The 18,053-nt window shown below is 44.3% G+C and overlaps 1 protein-coding gene across 1 annotated transcript; it reads left to right on the forward strand.

Annotated features, from left to right (window-relative positions):
- The first annotated feature begins 15,545 nt into the window (after nucleotides 1-15,545).
- Nucleotides 15,546-17,707, forward strand: LOC109872670 (odorant receptor 131-2-like). Its single transcript, XM_020463981.2, has 2 exons — nucleotides 15,546-15,612; nucleotides 16,387-17,707. Exon 2 carries the CDS (start codon nucleotides 16,395-16,397, stop codon nucleotides 17,364-17,366), a length of 972 nt encoding a protein of 323 aa, XP_020319570.1. The 5' UTR covers nucleotides 15,546-15,612; nucleotides 16,387-16,394; the 3' UTR covers nucleotides 17,367-17,707.
- Nucleotides 17,708-18,053: the final 346 nt, after the last annotated feature.

The raw sequence follows: 18,053 nt of genomic DNA on the forward strand, positions 1-18,053 counted from the left end.
AAACAGGATTCCCCAAAATACCAACCAAAACTATTTTATTTAAAACGACCAAACAATAAACTTAAATAAATAAGAAAAAATATATATATACCATTTTAAAAAATCTGATCCCTACACAAGCTCAAGGAAACCAGGAAGGGCGGGTCTTCCGGCGCCATTATCCCTTGCAAGTCTTCAGGTGTAAAATCCCCAAAACTGTTCTGCTGCAGACACAATAATGTCCAGTTTCTTACATTTCTTTGAGACTTGTGCCGTACAGTTCATAACTGTGGCAAAGAACAACACAAAATCCACCTTTTTAACACAGGGGGTATCTTTTGACTGGCAGCAAACATTTACTACAGGCTCTGGTGCGTCCACTACCAAATCTTCACTAGTTTTCGCAATTCTTTTAAATCAACTCCGTATAGGAGATTCGATTGACGGCTCTAACTTTTGCCACCTCAATCTCCTTCACTCTTACAGGGAACTCCAGGAAACTTAGGAATTTGTATAAGATGGAGCCAGAGGGGATGGCTGCCATTTTATGGGTTCTTAACCAACCGTGTTATTTTGTTTGTAACTTATTTTGTACATAATGTTGCTGCTACTGTCTCTTATGACCGGAAAGAGCTTCTGGACATCAGAACAACGATTTATCACCTTGAACTGGACAAATTTTTCTTTAATGAGTCAGACGAGAGATTTACTCCAGTCACCCAACAAGGCCCTCATCCCCGTCATTCACAGGAGAAAGAGACAGAGATATCGCGGAAGGAGATCGGGGTGCCTTGTAAGGATCCGAAGATGAGTGGCTAATCTGCCTGTGCCATCGGTATTATTCAGAGGTGTGGACTCGAGTCACATGACTTGGACTCGAGTCAGACTCGAGTCACAAATACGATGACTTGCAACTCAACTTTGAATTTAACACCAATGACTAGCCATTGAGTTAGCAACAGCAGATGCAACGAGGGTTAGGAAGGAACAGACAGAGTATCCCGTCTATCACCCAACGACATTACTACAACGTATCCAATTGACCACCAGAGACATTCTTTAAAGGACTCGGTTTGGCAACACGGCCTTCCATCTACCACCAACCTACCGAAGCGCAGCTCAGAGTAAATATTAATTGCATTTTTCTTTTCCAAATGGGCAGTAATTTAGAATGCATCAGATACTGTATTTACGATAGCACAGCTTCTCCCTGTGTCCCTTAGTCTTCCTGCTCTTTCACTCAAACCCAGCCCTTTTCCTTTGTGTAACAAGCTGTCATATCTGTTCTGCCCACTAGGGACGTTTTCCTTTATGACGTAATTTGTAATCAAGTTATGATTTAATTATGTGTATGTGTAATTCTGTGTGATTAGTTAGGTATTTAGAGTTTATTCGGACGATAACAGCTCTATAAATATTATTTTGTGCTGCCTGACTCTAGCTAAATACATTTACATGATTAGCTCAATCAGGTGATATTAATTACGGATAAATTATTTTATAGAATAGCATGTCATCACTTAATCCAGCATAGCCAAAGACACAACATCTATATAAGTCCAATGTTCTGGCAAAATGACTATCATGGCATTGTCTCTAATGCCATATCTAGGTGTGTTGCTTAGGCACTATCCTAAGTTGATAACTATATGATACGTTTACAGCTGTAAGGCACTAGTTTTGGGCAGTCTACAGGGATGACCTATGGACTTCTGGGAAGAAAACTGGTGAGTGCTGTAGAGTCAAAGGCCCAGAAGTAAATGTTCAACTTTACTAAGGCTGGTATTTTGCTTGGACCCTTAAGTGATCCTAGCATAAATCCTAATTGGATGTTCCATTGTGCATGTGTGTTTATGATTACACAAGCGCACATGTCAAGGGAAGAAAACCAAGTATCCTGGCAGATTACAACTTGTACAGAATGAGTCTGACGTAGTCAGGTAATTTTCAGGTCAATGCCTGGAGGTCAGTCAGAATTGGTGTCGAGGGAGTCTGTAGTAGTTTTTACTACAAGTCACTGTGTCTTCCACTATTGTAGTGGTGATAGGTATGAAGTCTATTTCATAGCTATGTTATCACGGAGGAGCTAACCTCACGACGGAAGTACTCTTCAAGTCTTGGACCAGTCGTACGTGGTGTGATCATGGTTAACGATTCTAATAACTTTCCTCCTGAATGGAGGATTCTATTTATTAGTGACGTGTGTTAACCATTGGAAGAGTGCACTGGAGATTTCCTTCCACGCGCTGCACTCTGAGTGACTCCTATGTCGCTATTGTCAAGGGTAATTTGATTGGTGAGGTCTCTAACCTTCTTTCTGATTGTAGCTGGACTGACTGTTGCTGGTATTGGTACTGGTGCTCAAAGGGACCAGTTATCCTACCGATTTATTCTGAAATATTATACTACCGGAACACATGATTGGAGCATTTTACTACACATGGCAAGGAATGATTATTGTTGCCATTTGTTTTGGAGGTGGACAAGTCCACTGGACTTCCTTTACAACCAGTGTGGTACACCTTAGTACTATCTTAGATGTGTTCTAAGATAATCCCCGTCTAGGGGCCTGTCTGCTCCTCACTGTTCTCATACGAGAGTTTACAACTAGATTTGATTTATGCTCTGACGGCCTCGTACGGTGTTGTCCGTAGTCTCGACCCCCCCACCGGCCTCGATGAGGCTCATCATGGGTCTGGGCTACTATTCCCCCCCTTTGTGTCTCCGGATCCCCCCCCCCACACACCAGCGGGTGGTGTTGGTGTCTGAGGCACCAAGGAAAAGGTCGGACCCTATGTACGAGTTGTCAGCGACCGCTTTGATATGAGAATAGCTGTAACCTTTCAACAAAATCTCCTGGTGTTTGTGTTTCAAAATGCTCAGTGGCTGTCGAGGCCTGTCAGTCACCACCGAGTCCGCGTGTGGCAACCTCTTCAGTACCTGCGAACTGAGACGAGGATATCGGTCTGTGATATCGCAAAGTGTTTCACCAGTGGGAGTCATCGGGTCAGTTGCTGGACTGACGCCATTAGTGTCATTGTAAGGGGTGACAGTCCCCAACAAAGCGGAAGGTGTATCATCGGAAGCAGAGTATACTCTGCGCATCGATGTTTTTCTTGCTGAGACGGCCGCAGTGTTTGCGGAAGTGTCCGAAGGGGAAGAGGATTTCATCTCAACTACCATATTGCATGACTGCAAGGAGGAGGGAAGTTGCTCATTCACAGAGACAGCTGGCTCGAAATCATGAAAAGAATGGTCAATCAGGTTGGCTGATGGAATGTGTAGAGATATCGTAATATCTCCTTGGATCGGATTCTGCCCTAAGAGGTTTCTAAACGTCTTTTTCCCAAGTGGTGCTTTCGACAGATACCCCTTGTGAATGACTGCGTTGCAGCTAGCGTTAGGGGAAGACAGTGTGGTCAGTGGAGAAGGCACGGTGGCCTGTGACCATACCTGGTTGGTTTTCCAATCCATCAATGGGAGTAACCGATCCATCAAGTCTGCTCCAAGTAAAAGGGTTACAGTTTCGAGGCTGGTAACATACACAGGGTGAACGAGCGATACGTCCTTGAAGTGTAGTTTCAGCATGACTCTCAATGTGAAAGGTGAGGTAGTCTGAGTGACCCCTCGAAGTGTAGTGTTGCATCGTTCCACTTTTAACCAATTGTTTGATGATCTCAAAATGGCTTTGAAGCCAACTAAACGTTGGCTTCAAAGCCATTTTGAGATCATCAAACAATGTTTGAGAGATGAGTGATCTTGTCGCACCCGAATCAATTAGCGCATGACAAGTTAAGCAGTCCTCCAGGAATGTTTTAAGGTATGGACGTTTAGATTTGTGGTTAGTGGACATATTCCCCACAAAGTGGAGTGGTCGTTCACAACGACGTGATGTGTAATTTCTGTTCAAGGTGGAAGCAGATGGACTTTTCCAATTTTGAGTGGGCTTGGCTAGAAGGTGCTCTTATTCCCCATGGAATTTACAGTGTCCCAGAACCTTTTGGAGTTTGTGCTACAGAATGCAAATTTCTGTTTGAAAAAGCTAGCATTGGCTTTCCTAACTGCCTGTGTATATTGGTTCCTAACTTCCCTGAAAAGTTGCAAATTGCAGGGGCTATTCGAGGCTAATGCAGTACGCCACAGGATGTTTTGGGGTTGGTCAAGGGCAATCAGGGCAGGAGTGAACCATGGGCTATATCTGTTCCTGGTTCTAAATGTCTTTGAAAGGGGCATGCTTATTTAAGATGGTGAGGAGAGCACTTTTAAAGAATAATCAGGCATCCTCTACTGACGGAATGAGGTCAATATCCTTCCAGGATACTCAGGCCAGGTCGATTAGAAAGGCCTGCTAGCTGAAGTGTTTTAGGGAGTGTTTGACAGTGATGAGGGGTGGTCATTTGACCACAGACACAGGCAATGAGGCAGTGATCGCTGAGATCCTGGTTGAAGACAGCAGAGGTGTATTTGGAGGACAGGTTGGTTAGGATGATATCTATGAGGGTGCCCGTGCTTACAGATTTGGGGTTGTACCTGGTAGGTTCATTGCTAATTTGTGTGAGATAGAGGGCATCTAGTTTAGATTGAAGGACGGCCACTGTGTCTCTCGACCCCTCCTGTCTCAGCCTCCAGTATCTATTCTGCAGTAGTTTATGTGGGGCTAGGGTCAGTCTGTTATATCTGGAGTATTTCTCCTGTCTTATCTGCTGTCCTTTGTGAATTTAAGTGCTCTCGCTCTCTCTCGCTCTCTCTCGCTCTCTCTCGCTCTCTCTCTCTCTCTCTCTCTCTAGGACTACCTGGCTTGATGACTCCTTGCTGTCCACCTGGCCATGCTGCTGCTCCAGTTTCAACTGTTCTGCCTGTTGCTATTGAACCCTGTTCACCGGATGTGCTACCTGTCACAGACCTGGTGTTTTCAACTCTCTAGAGACAGCAGGAGCTGTAGAGATACTCTGAATGCTCGGCTATGAAAAGCCAACTGACATTTACCCCTGAGGTGCTGACCTATTGCACCTTCGACAACAACTGTGATTATTATTATGTTATAGTTAGGGATGGAAATTTCAGGGTTTTTGTTGGCCTTCCTAAGCCAGGAATCAGACATGGCTAAGACATCCGGGTTGGCAGAGTGTGCTAAAGCAGTGAATGAAACAAACTTAGGGAGGAGGCATCTAATGTTAACATGCATGAAACCAAGGCTTTTACGGTTACAGAAGTCAACAAATGAGAGTGCCACGGGAATGGGAGTGGAGCTAGGCACTGCAGGGCCTGGATTAACCTCTACATCACCAGATGAACAGAGGAGGAGCAGGGTAAAGGTACGGCTAAAGGCTATAAGAACTGGTTGTCTAGTGCGTTCGGCACAGAGAGTTAAAGGAGCAGGTTTCTGGGCATGGAAGAATAGGTTTAAGGCATAATGTACATACAAGGGTATGGTAGGATGTGAATATAGTGGAGGTAAACCTAGGCATTGAGCGACGATGAGAAAGGTATTGTCTCTAAAGACACCATTTAAAGCAGGTGAGGTCACTGCATGTGTGGGAGTTGGAACAAAAGTGTTAGCTAAGGCATATTGAGCAGGGTTGGAAGCTCTACAGTGAAATACGACAATAATCACTAACCAAAACAGCAATGAACAAGGCATATTGACATTAGGGAGAGGCATGCATAGCCGAGTGATCATGGGGTCTAGTGAGTAGCTAGGCGGGCTGGAGACCGGGCCAGGGATAGCAGAAGGGCCTTAGGTGGACATCACGACAGAAGAGTCAGTTGTAGCCCCCTCGGGCGGTTACATCGGCAGACCAGTCGGGATGGATCGGCAGGGCTCTGTGTAGTTAAAGTGTCCAGGCCAATTTGCAAAATATGTATAGTAGACCAAGAAAATTGGCTTACGGACCTCTTCAGCTAACAGTCCGATATGCTCTAGACAGATAGCGGGCCTCGGATAGCAGGTTATCAGATGGGCATTCAGGGGATGTCGCGATGGAGGAGCCTGTTGAAAACCTCCTCAGGCGGATTACGTCGGTACACCAGTCGTGAAGGATTGGCGGGGCTCTGTATCGGCAGTAAAAAGGGGTCCTGACCAATTGGCAAAATAGGTATTGTAGCCCAAGGAGTGGCTGATGGACCTTTTCAGCTAGCCGGAAGATGGGCCTAGCATATGCTACCTCCAGGCTAATTGGTGCTTGCTTCAGGACAGAGACGTTAGCCAGGGAGTAGCCACTTGGATAGGAGCTAGCTTGCTGCGAAGATCCATGTGAAAAGGTTGATCTTACAGTATGAATCCGGAAATGTGGGGGAAAAGAGTCTGGTATGCTCTGGGTTGAATTGCGCTGTGCAGACTGGCAGGAGTTGTCCAGGTTAGCTGATGACCGCTAGCTGACTACTAGCTAGTTAGCTGGGGGGGTTCCGGTTCTAAAGTAAAGAAAGTAGCAGATCCATACCACTTTGGGTAAGGTAGGTTGCAGGAGAGTATGTTGGAGTTGAGGTTAAAAAAACATTTAAAAAATATATACGAAATATATGCGAAGAAAAAAGATATATACACGGGACACGACAAGACAAAGACGCCTGACTGCTACACCATCTTGGATTCACATCACTAAGCTAAGGATCCTGGGACTAAACCCCTTCCTCTGCAACTGGATCCTGGACTTCCTGACGGGCCGCCCCCAGGTGGTAAGGGTAGGTAACAACACATCCTCCATGCTGATCCTCAACATGGGGGCCCATCAGGGGTGCGTGCTCAGTCCCCTCATGTACTCCCTGTTCACCCATGACTTCATGGCCACTCCAACACCATCATTAAGTTTACTGATGACACAACAGTGGTAGGCCTGATCACCGACTACGCCAAGACAGTCTATAAGGAGGAGGTCAGAGTCCTGGCCGTGTGGTTCCATGACAGCAACCTCTCCCTCAACGTGATCAAGACAAAGGAGATGATTGTAGACTACAGGAAAAGGTGGACCAAGCACGCCCCCATTCTCATCGACGAGGCTGTAGTAGAGCAGGTTTAGAGCTTCAAGTTCCTTAGTGTCCACATGAACAACAAACTAACATGGTCCAAGCACACTAAAGTCAGTCGTGAAGAGGACATGACAAAATATATTCCCCCTCAGGAGGCTGAAAATAGTTCTACAGCTGCACCGTTGAGAACATCCTGACTGGTTGCATCACTGCCTGGTATGGTAACTGCTCGGCCTCCGACCGCAAGGCACTACAGAGGTTAGTGCGCACGGCCCAGTACATCACTATGCCAAGCTTCCTGCCATCCAGGACCTCTATACCAAGCAAAGACTCCAGCCATCCTAGTCAGACTGTTCTCTCTGCTACTGCATGGCAAGCGGTACCAGAGCACCAGGTCTAGGTCCAAGAGCCTTCTAAACAGCTTCTACCCCCAAGCCATAAGACTCCTGACCATCAAACCCAGACTATTTGTATTGCCCTCCTTTTGCACTGCTGCTACTCTCAGTTTATCATCTATGCATATTCACTTTAATAACTCTACCTACATGTACATACAGTTGAAGTCAGAAGTTTACATATACCTCAGCAAATACATTTAAACTCAGTTTTTCACAATTCCTGACATTTAATCCTAGTAAAACTCCCCTGTCTTAGGTCAATTAGGATCACCACTTCATTTTAAGAATGTGAAATGTCAGAATAATAGTAGAGAGAATCATTAATTTCAGCTTTTATTTCTTTCATCACATTCCCAGTGGGTCAGAAGTTAACATACACTCAATTAGTATTTGGTAACATTGCTTTTAAATTGTTAAGCTTGGGTCAAATGTTTTGGGTAGCCTACAGTGAATTATAAGTGAAATAATCTGTAAACAATTGTTGGAAAAATGACTTGTGTCATGTACAAAGTAGATGTCCTAACCGACTTCCTAAAACTATAGTTTAACAAGACATTTGTGGAGTGGTTGAAAAGGGATTTTAATGACTAAGTGTATGTAAACTTCCGACTTTTACTGTATTACCTAAATTACCTCGACTAACTGGTGCCCCCGCACATTGACTCTGTACAGGTACCCCCTGTATATAGCCTCGCTATTGTCTATTTACTGCTGCTCTTTAATTATGTTACTTTTATTTATTTTCTTTAAATAAATAAAAATTGAAAACTGAATTGTTGGTTAGGTTGCTCTGTTGTATTCGGCGCATGTGACAAATAATAATAATAATAATACTTTTTTAAATGGTTGTATTTTTCACCCCAATTTCATGGTTCCAATTGGTAGTTACAGTCTTGTCTCATCGCTGCAACTCCCGTACGGACTCGGGAGAGGCGAGGGTTGAGAGCCATGCGTCCTCCGAAACACAACCCAACCAAGCCCCACTGCTCCTTGACACAATAACCCCATCCAACCTGGAAGCCAGCCGCACCAATGTGTCAGAGGAAACACCGTACACCTGGCAACCGTGTCAGCGTGCACTGCGCCTGGCCTGCCACAGGAGTCGCTAGTGCGCGATGAGACAAGGATATCCCTTCCGGCCAAACACTCCCTAACCTGGACGACGCTGGGCCAATTGTGTGCCGCCCCATGGGCCTCCCGGTCTCGGCCTGCTGCCACAGAGCCTGGACTCGAACCCAGAATCTCTAGTGGCACAGCTAGCACTGCGATGCAGTGCCTTAGACCACTGCGCCACCCAGGAGGCCCGTGACAAATACATTTTGATTTGATCACGATCCCTACCACAATTGCAACACCGTCTTCCTTCTACACACCGTTCTTCAACATACTCTGTCCGTCAGAACACACTTGAAACATGGCGAAATCCTTTACAATTCTTAAACTGCAATGGCTTAGGGACGAAAGCTCTTACAACGTATCTTACATAACCAAGCTTCACATGCGTAGGTATTTGCTCTTTATCAAAAAACAACAGGGCCGACAGACTTTCTTCTTTTCTCCATTCACCCAGTGGGACAGACGCCGGGCACCAACCACACCAGGAACTCTCTTCAGGGATTCAACCTGAATATTCTTCATCACCCCTTAGATGACTCCTTTGATGGCTGCTCAGTTCCGAAGTTCAAAACACAAAACTTCTGTTGTCCGGATTCTTTTGAGGATCACTGCAATCTTCCTCTGTTCTTCAGAAATACAATTAATCAAAGTAAGACCACTGCTGGCCACTCTGATAGACTCCACTTTTCGACACCTCAAACGGGTCTCCTACATATGCATCCTTAAAACAGAATGTATATGTTTTTAAATAACATTCTTGGAATTTTTTTGGAACGTTTTTATGGAAAGTTTTCTTAATTGTCTGAGAACATGACTTTAAATATAACCACGAGGAAACCTGCAGAAAATGTTATGCTGAAGTACTAAAATACAATGTTTCTTAACGTTCTCTGAACAATTTGAGAACATTACTTTAAATAAAACCATGAGGAAAAATGTAGGAAACGTTATGCAGAAATACTGAAATTCCCATCTAAGAAAGGTATGGTTCTCAGAAAGGTATGTGCTAGCTGGGTATCCTGCAACATTCCCAGAATTTGTAGGAAGGTTGTATGCAAAATAACCATAGGACAACCATGCTCTCACCAAGATCTAAGAAACATATGGTTCTCCAAATGTTATGTGCTGACTGGGTTGTCTGTTTTCTGTTTGTGGGCTCTCTCTTCCCCTCAGGAGTAATGTGGTCCCTGGGATATGCTGCACTTTTATTTTCTGTTGTGAATTATTGATGACCCTTTTGTAATGCCTTAGGCCTATACTTAATGACTTGGGCTACTCTTCAGTAATGACACATCCTAATTGATTTTACAGTATGTGAGAAAACAAGATGGAAAATCATTTTTTTTGCTAATATCAAATAGCCCCTTATTAATCATCAATGGCCTGGTTTGGTAAATTGAAGTGTATTACAGTTATGACCACGCCTGTATTTCTGTGAAGGAAACAGGGGTTTGTAGTGTTTTTTTCTCCTTGCTCGTCAGGGATCAGGGGTCAAATGTTAAATGATTTATCCACTGGGAAATGTAGAGTTGTCTAGCATATCCTGTCTTTCACCTGACCTCCTAAATGTCCTTTGCTGTCATCCAAAATTGACAAGGCTTGTAAATAATCCTACAGCCATGTTGTGGACATTACACACAAGGGGTGGGGAATGTTACAGCATGAGACGCAAGAAGGCAGGGTAGGAGGTAGTGCAGGCTTCTGAGGCAGGCAGGTAGTAGGAATAATAGAAACATGTTTTAAATCAAAACTAAAAAAATGGTTCGACACAGCAAATGAGCTATGTAGGAGAAAGCTCTGTCACCACCAGCTCTGCATCAACAGGAAATCCAACATCTTGTGATCAGAGCAAACAGAAAATATACTATAGAATACTACAGTACTTACTCTAGAATTCTGTAGCATACTGTAGAATACTAAACACTGTAGTGTCCCTCGATCATGTGTAGTAGTTTGTCATTTTGTAATATACTGTAGTAAATACTACAGCATTATACACAAAAAACACTAGTTAATACAGAAATGTCTGCAAAAAACTTTACCATAGTAAATACTACAGTATTTAATTGGCATACAGTACATCAACAGTTGACACACTTATTCCATATTTTCTTGATTTGTACTATTTTCTACATTGTAGAATAATAGTGAAGACATCAAAACTATGAAATATATGGAATCATGTAGTAACCAAAAAAAGTGTTAAACAAATCAAAATATATTTTATATTTGAGATTCTTCAAATTAGCCACCCTTTGCATTTGATAGTTTTGCACACTCTTGGCATCAAACTCATATCTTCAGTCCACATTACAGGATGTATTTTGAGTCTGTGTACAGTTTCACACAATCCTGTCCCTTCCTATAAATCATTACATACATGCATCTTATCCATGTCTCTACCAAAACACCCAATAGTTGTTGGTAGCTGGCTCAGTATTCTTCACTTTTCCATTTCGCCACATATACAATCGACAAGGTCTGATATGGTTGTTTATTTGAATTTCAGATACAAATCCACATCCATAACATTATATCCAAAGAGTTAAAGACAATACTGAGGATATTGTGCAGTGACCCTGATGTATGTGACCGAGGCCTATCTGCCATTTGTCTCTCTCTCTCTGGGCCCTATCAGAGGACAGCATCCACAGTGCCACAGATGAGATCTGGCTTCTAGTAAACACAAACATAGCAGACATTAATGATGTAAATATTGACTGAGAGCATTAATGATGGCATAAAGGATTAGAAGTCAAATCATCACATTAAATATGTATGTGTGTAGTAATGAGGGGGCAGGGGAGAGGGTCAGAGGGGATGTTTCTGATTGGCACCCTGGAGGTCTGCAATAGCAGCTCCCTCCCTCTCTCTCACAGCACAGACAGACACCAGGGCCTGCTGCAATACAGCCGCTCATGTGGCATCGCACTCTAATGATGAGGACGACAACTTCTTGAACTTTCACCTGCTCAGGTGAAAGAGTGTTGTGAACATTTACTTAGATGGAATGAAGTCTCATCTTTGTATCTATGCCATTGTGGTGTATGTGACAGCATGGGCAGTGCCATTGACATTGGGGATGTCATTCGAAAACATAATGTTAACTTTCACTGCTATGCGGATGACACACAGCTGTACATTTCAATGAAACATGGTGAAGCCCCAAAATTGCCCTCACTAGAAGCATGTGTTTCAGACATAAGGAAGTGGATGGCTGCAAACTTTCTACTTTTAAACTCGGACATAACAGAGATGCTTGTTCTAGGTCCCAAGAAACATAGAGATCTTCTGTTGAATCTGACAATTAATCTTAATGGTTGTACAGTCGTCTCAAATAAAACTGTGAAGGACCTCGGCGTTACTCTGGACCCTGATCTCTCTTTTGAAGAACATATCAAGACTATTTCAAGGATAGCTTTTTTCCCATCTACGTAACATTGCAAAAATCAGAAACTTTCTGTCCAAAAATGATGCAGAAAAATTAATCCCTGCTTGTCACTTCTAGGTTAGACTACTGCAATGCTCTACTTTCCGGCTACCCGGATAAAGCACTAAATAAACTTAGTTAGTGCTAAATACGGCTGCTAGAATCCTGACTAGAACCAAAAAATTTGATCATATTACTCCAGTGCTAGCCTCCCTACACTGGCTTCCTGTCAAAGCAAGGGCTGATCAAGGTTTTACTGCTAACCTACAAAGCATTACATGGGCTTGCTCCTACCTATCTCTCTGATTTGGTCCTGCCGTACATACCTACACGTACGCTACGGTCACAAGATGCAGGCCTCCTAATTGTCCCTAGAATTTCTAAGCAAACAGCTGGAGGCAGGGCTTTCTCCTATAGAGCTAAATTTTTATGGAATGGTCTGCCTACCCATGTCAGAGACGCAAACTCGGTCTCAACCTTTAAGTCTTTACTGAAGACTCATCTCTTCAGTGGGTCAAATGATTGAGTGTAGTCTGGCCCAGGAGTGTGAAGGTGAACGGAAAGGCTCTGGAGCAACGAACCGCCCTTGCTGTCTCTGCCTGGCCGGTTCCCCGCTTTCCACTGGGATTCTCTGCCTCTAACCCTATTACAGGGGCTAAGTCACTGGCTTACTGGGGCTCTCTCATACCGTCCCAGGGAGGGGTGCGTCACCTGAGTGGGTTGAGTCACTGATGTGATCGTCTGGGTTGGCGCCCCCCCTTGGGTTGTGCCGTGGCGGAAATCTTTGTGGGCTATACTCAGCCTTGTCTCAGGATGGTAAGTTGGTGGTTGAAGATATCCCTCTAGTGGTGTGGGGGCTGTGCTTTGGCAAAGTGGGTGGGGTTATATCCTTCCTGTTTGGCCCTGTCCAGGGGTGTCCTCGGATGGGGCCACAGTGTCTCCTGACCCCTCCTGTCTCAGCCTCCAGTATTTATGCTGCAGTAGTTTGTGTCGGGGGGCTAGGGTCAGTTTGTTATATCTGGAGTACTTCTCCTGTGTGAATTTAAGTGTGCTCTCTCTAATTCTCTCTTTCTCTCAGAGGACCTGAGCCCTAGGACCATGCCTCAGGACTACCTGACATGACTCCTTGCTGTCCCCAGTCCACCTGGCCATGCTGCTGCTCCAGTTTATTGGACCATGCTGGTCATTTATGAACATTTGAACATCTTGGCCATGTTCTGCTATTATCTCCACCCGGCACAGCCAGAAGAGGACTGGCCACCCCACATAGCCTGGTTACTCTTGAGGTTTCTTCCTAGGTTTTGGCCTTTCTAAGGAGTTTTTCCTAGCCGCCGTGCTTCTACACCTGCATTGCTTGCTGTTTGGGGTTTTAGGCTGGGTTTCTGTACAGCACTTTGAGATATCAGCTGATGTACGAAGGGCTATATATATACACATTTGATTGAGGATATCTCCATTTTAAAAATAGTACATTTCCTTGTTTTGCATTTGAAAAAAGTGTTAATCTAATATGGGTGATTTACCACTCCCTGCAGTGCTGGAGTCCTGAACCAAATTGTCATTAATTGATTGTGGCCACTAGATAGCAGTGGTATAGCTAAATGTAATTTACAAACCCTAGCCCCCAATTTGAAGACAATGCTCTGATCGTTGGCTGATCACTACCAACATAGGAATCCCCACCCAGTGGACTACTTTAAAAATGGTGGAAGCCCTCATTGGTAATGTCCATGTTAAAATGTATTATTTCCAAGTTGAGTCCTCTAGCTCTATGGTTGTGAACCATCAAACACGAAAGGTTCCTATGGAGCATTGCATAAGGTCAATCCTAGGATCCACCATGTGGAGTAAATCAAGTCCCTCTTGATAACCATTAGTCCATACAGTAGAGCATACCAGAAAACACAAAGGATCAGGCAGACATCTCTGCTTACAGGCCTGCCAACAAAAGGGAATCAAATCAGCCATTTCCATAGAACAAGGCAGTAGAGTCACTTTACTCATCCACTCAAACTAGCACCAGGGGAGCTGATAATTAAATAGTTTGAATAATTATCTACGAATTCACACAATTCAGACAGAGGCTTTACAATTTTACCTCTGAGAATCTAAGTAGTGTCTCAAGCAGATATTTGTTAAAATATGAATTAAGTGTTAATTAAAATGAAGATTGAATAGATAAAAGGATTGATGAATGATTACTGTGGTTAGAGGGGAACTCATATCCTCCACACAGTGGGCCTCTGAAGATTGTTACAGGAAAGGAGCATTGAATAAAATACTGTCAAACAAACAAACTGAACTATACATTTTACTAACCCAACATTTAACTTCCCACTTAAATAGATTCATCAATAATTATTCTCTGTATTTTAGACTAGTACCTGCTCATCTTTTCCAGAACAGCAGCAGTGAGCTTTGGCCCAGAGCTGAGGAGAGTGGTAGTGGAATTATGTACACTGAGAGTCGGGGACGCAAGTTCAAGGCGTGAATACATTCAGTAAATAAATAAATGAATAAAACAAGAAGCACAAACAGCACACTGACATGAAACAGCAACAATGACGACTGGGTAAGAAATGAAAGGGAGTGACATATAAAGGGCAGGTAATCAAGGAGGTGATGGAGTCCAGGTGAGTGTCATTATGCGCCTAACGCTGGTGACAGGTGTGTGCCCTGACGAGCAGCCTGGTGACCTAGAGGCCAGAGAGGGAGCACACGTGACAGGTAGGGGATGCCTGCTTTAGAAGTGCAGAGAGACACACTGAGGGCGTTTTAGACCTTCTGGTCATCTCTCCCCATAACGTCAAATCAAATCAAATTTTATTGGTCACATACACAAGGTTAGCAGATGTTAATGCGAGTGTCCTTGTGCTTCTAGTTCTGATAGTGCAGTAATATCTAACAAGTAATCTAACAATTTCCCAACAAATACATAATACACACAAATCTAAAGGGGTGAATGAGAATATGTACATATAAATATATGGATGGGCGATGGCCGAGCGGCATAGGCAAGTTGCAATAGATGGTATAAAATACAGTATATACATATGATATGAGTAATGTAAGATATGTAAACATTATTTAAGTGACATTATTTAAAGTGGCTAGTGATCCATTTATTAAAGTGACTAGTGATTGGGTCTCAATGTAGGCAGCAGCCTCTCTGTGTTAGTGATGGCTGTTTAGCAGTCTGATGGCCTTGAGATAGAAACTGTTTTTCAGTCTCTTGGTCCCAGCTTTTACACCTGTACTGGCCTCATCTTCTGGGTGGTAGCGGTCTGCACAGGCTGTGGCTCGGGTGGTTGTTGTCCTTGATGATCTTTTTGGCCTTCCTGTGACATCGGGTGCTGTAGGTGTCATGGAGGGCAGGTAGTTTGCGCCGGTGATGCGTTGTGCAGACCGCACCACCCTCTGGGTAGCCTTGCGGTTGAGAGCGCTGCAGTTTCCGTACCAGGCTGTGATTCAGCACCTATTCAATCTCCTTAGTGAAGTAGTAGTGAGCTCAATTCCCTTAGCGCAGGAGTTATCTGGGGGTCATTAGTCGTGTTTTTACTCATGGCCCAGTCTCTGGGTGCGATGGGTGATGTCAACGTCAGCGAGTGACACTATAGTAGCTAACATATTAAAAGGGATGCACCTTTTAGACCTTAAGATGTGGACCTGGCACCTCAGAGAGAGACAGAGAGAGAGAGACACAGTATCAGTGGAAGCTTCAAGGTTTGGATACAGAGGGATTTAAATGATTTTGCATTGTCTAATGTTTTAATAACCAGTTTTCAAAATGCTTTTAACATGTTGTGTTCAATGTTGCTCATTTTTGTAGATTTTTATTTTATTTTACTAGCTTTTGCAATACATAGCTTTAAATTGAATCAGATTAGTTCCTGAGACATGATCAGCAGATAATATTTCCACTCAACTGGCCACCCTCCAGTGAGATTGGGCAGCATTGCAGTGTCACAGCTGGATATAAAGGACACACATTATCATCAGGTATAGATGCTTTGTTAGGGATTGAAAAGGCAGTTTAGGTCAACTCCATTTACCCATGACATGTTGTGCACTTTACTGTAAACTTAATCTACAGTCAGCCTGAACATCACACAGTCAGCCTGAGCATCACACTGTTAGCTTGAACATCACACAGTCAGCCTGAACATCACACAGTCAGCCTGAACATCACACAGTTAGCCTGAACATCACACAGTCAGCCTGAGCATCAGACAGTCAGACTGAACATCACACAGTTAGCCTGAACATCACACAGTTAGCCTGAACATCACACAGTCAGCCTGAGCATCAGACAGTCAGACTGAACATCACACAGTCAGCCTGAACATCACAGTCAGCCTGAACATCACACTGTTAGCCTGAACATCACACAGTTAGCCTGAACATTACACAGTTAACCTGAACATCAGTGTGAATTTGACTGTACATACTGTACAGTCTCAGCTCCCTCCTCACCCTGGTTGTATCTTCCTCCAACAGGAGCCTAAATGGCCAACGTGTCTGGGCCTCTGAGTCTGACTCATCTGCAGCTGCAGGTCATGCAGCTGGCCACCACAGAGGAGCGTTTCTTCAAGATGTTCCTGGTGCTGGGGATCCACGTGGTCTTTATCTACATCAACCTGGCCATGCTGTTCACCCTGTGGAGCAAACCCTCATTCCGCCACACCGCCCGCTACATCCTGTTTGCCCACATGCTGTTCAACGACACCATCCACCTGGCCATCACCCTGACTCTCTACATGCTGGGGCACTTCCATCTGTTTGTGGTCCGCGTTGCCTGCGCCTTCATGGTGCTGCTGTCTTCCTGCACTTTCGTCAATGCCCCCCTCAACCTGGCTGTTATGTCCCTGGAGAGGTACACAGCCGTCTGCTTCCCGCTGCGGCACAGTGAGCTGGCCACGCCCGGGAGAACCCAGCTGGCTGTGGGGCTGGTGTGGGCGCTGGGCGTCATCAACGTGCTAATCGATGTGTGTGCTCTCTTCCTCACAGAGCCGTCCTTCTTCTTGTCACCTGCGCTGTGTACCATCGAGCATCTGCAGACAGCTGGGTGGCAGCGGGAGAAGGGAGTGGCCCTGAATACACTGCTGTTTGTGACAGTAACAGCTGTGCTGGTTTACACCTACGTGGCCATCATGCTGGAGGCCCGGTCCGCCTCATCCTCTGAACCTGGGTCGGCAGAAAGAGCCATGCGTACCGTACTGCTGCACGCGCTCCAGTTGGGCCTGTCCATCATGTCCTTCATGTATGTGGTGCTGGAGTCCCTGCTGGCCAAACTGCCCCCAGCCATCTACACACAGATGCGCTTTATCAACTTCATGGTAGTGCTGATCCTGCCGCGCTGCCTGAGCTCCCTCATCTATGGCCTGAGGGACAAGGCCTTCAGATCAGCCTTCAGACAACACTTAATCTGCTGCTCTGTTAGGCGGGTGGAGCCCCCACACAGATCCACTAAACACTAACATATAGGAACACACACTTTTATATTTCATTTGTTTTGAACCAGCATGAACCAATGAGGCCTAGATTCAATCCGGACTGAGGAAGATCAGCGTTATAGCACGCTTGACATTTAAAGGTAATTTCCGGTTGAGCTTACATATGAAGCATTTACCGTGAATGCAAACTCAGAGAACGCATTTAACATTGCCTTTAAATGTAAATTGCGCTATAACATGGATTTTCCGCGGTCCAGACTCTCTGTAAAATATATATTGTATTGTGATTGTGTGAATGTGCGTGTTTTCTTGTACAAACACCACTATTGTTTTTAAATTTCCTTTTAATAAAAACCAACCATGCATTTTGTGTTTCTCCTTCACATCATGACTGCTGGGCAAGCTAAATCATAGGGGTATACTTTTTTATTTCCACAGAATGGACACAACAATGTCAACCTTTATTGCCACCCAATAATATTAATAAAAAGTGAATCAAGATATTCTCAACTTAATATTAATACATTGTTAAATGAAAGGTGTAGAATTATGTTACTGTTCATAGAGGGGACCTGTGCTTTGGCTGATCTTACACTGTGGTCCAAGCCTGGTATGGTAAGTAGTCAAGTTCATGTGTCTGTACAAATGCATTGTCTGTGTGTTTTCAGGACTCAGACACCTGGGGAGGATAGTGATGAGTGGAACAGAGCA

Source organism: Oncorhynchus kisutch, linkage group LG28, assembly GCF_002021735.2.
Source record: "Oncorhynchus kisutch isolate 150728-3 linkage group LG28, Okis_V2, whole genome shotgun sequence".
Lineage (NCBI taxonomy): Eukaryota > Metazoa > Chordata > Actinopteri > Salmoniformes > Salmonidae > Oncorhynchus > Oncorhynchus kisutch.

Excerpts from the sequence above, each read along its gene's own strand:
- LOC109872670 (XM_020463981.2), top strand. The coding sequence starts at position 16,395 with ATGGCCAACGTGTCTGGGCCTCTGAGTCTGACTCATCTGCAGCTGCAG.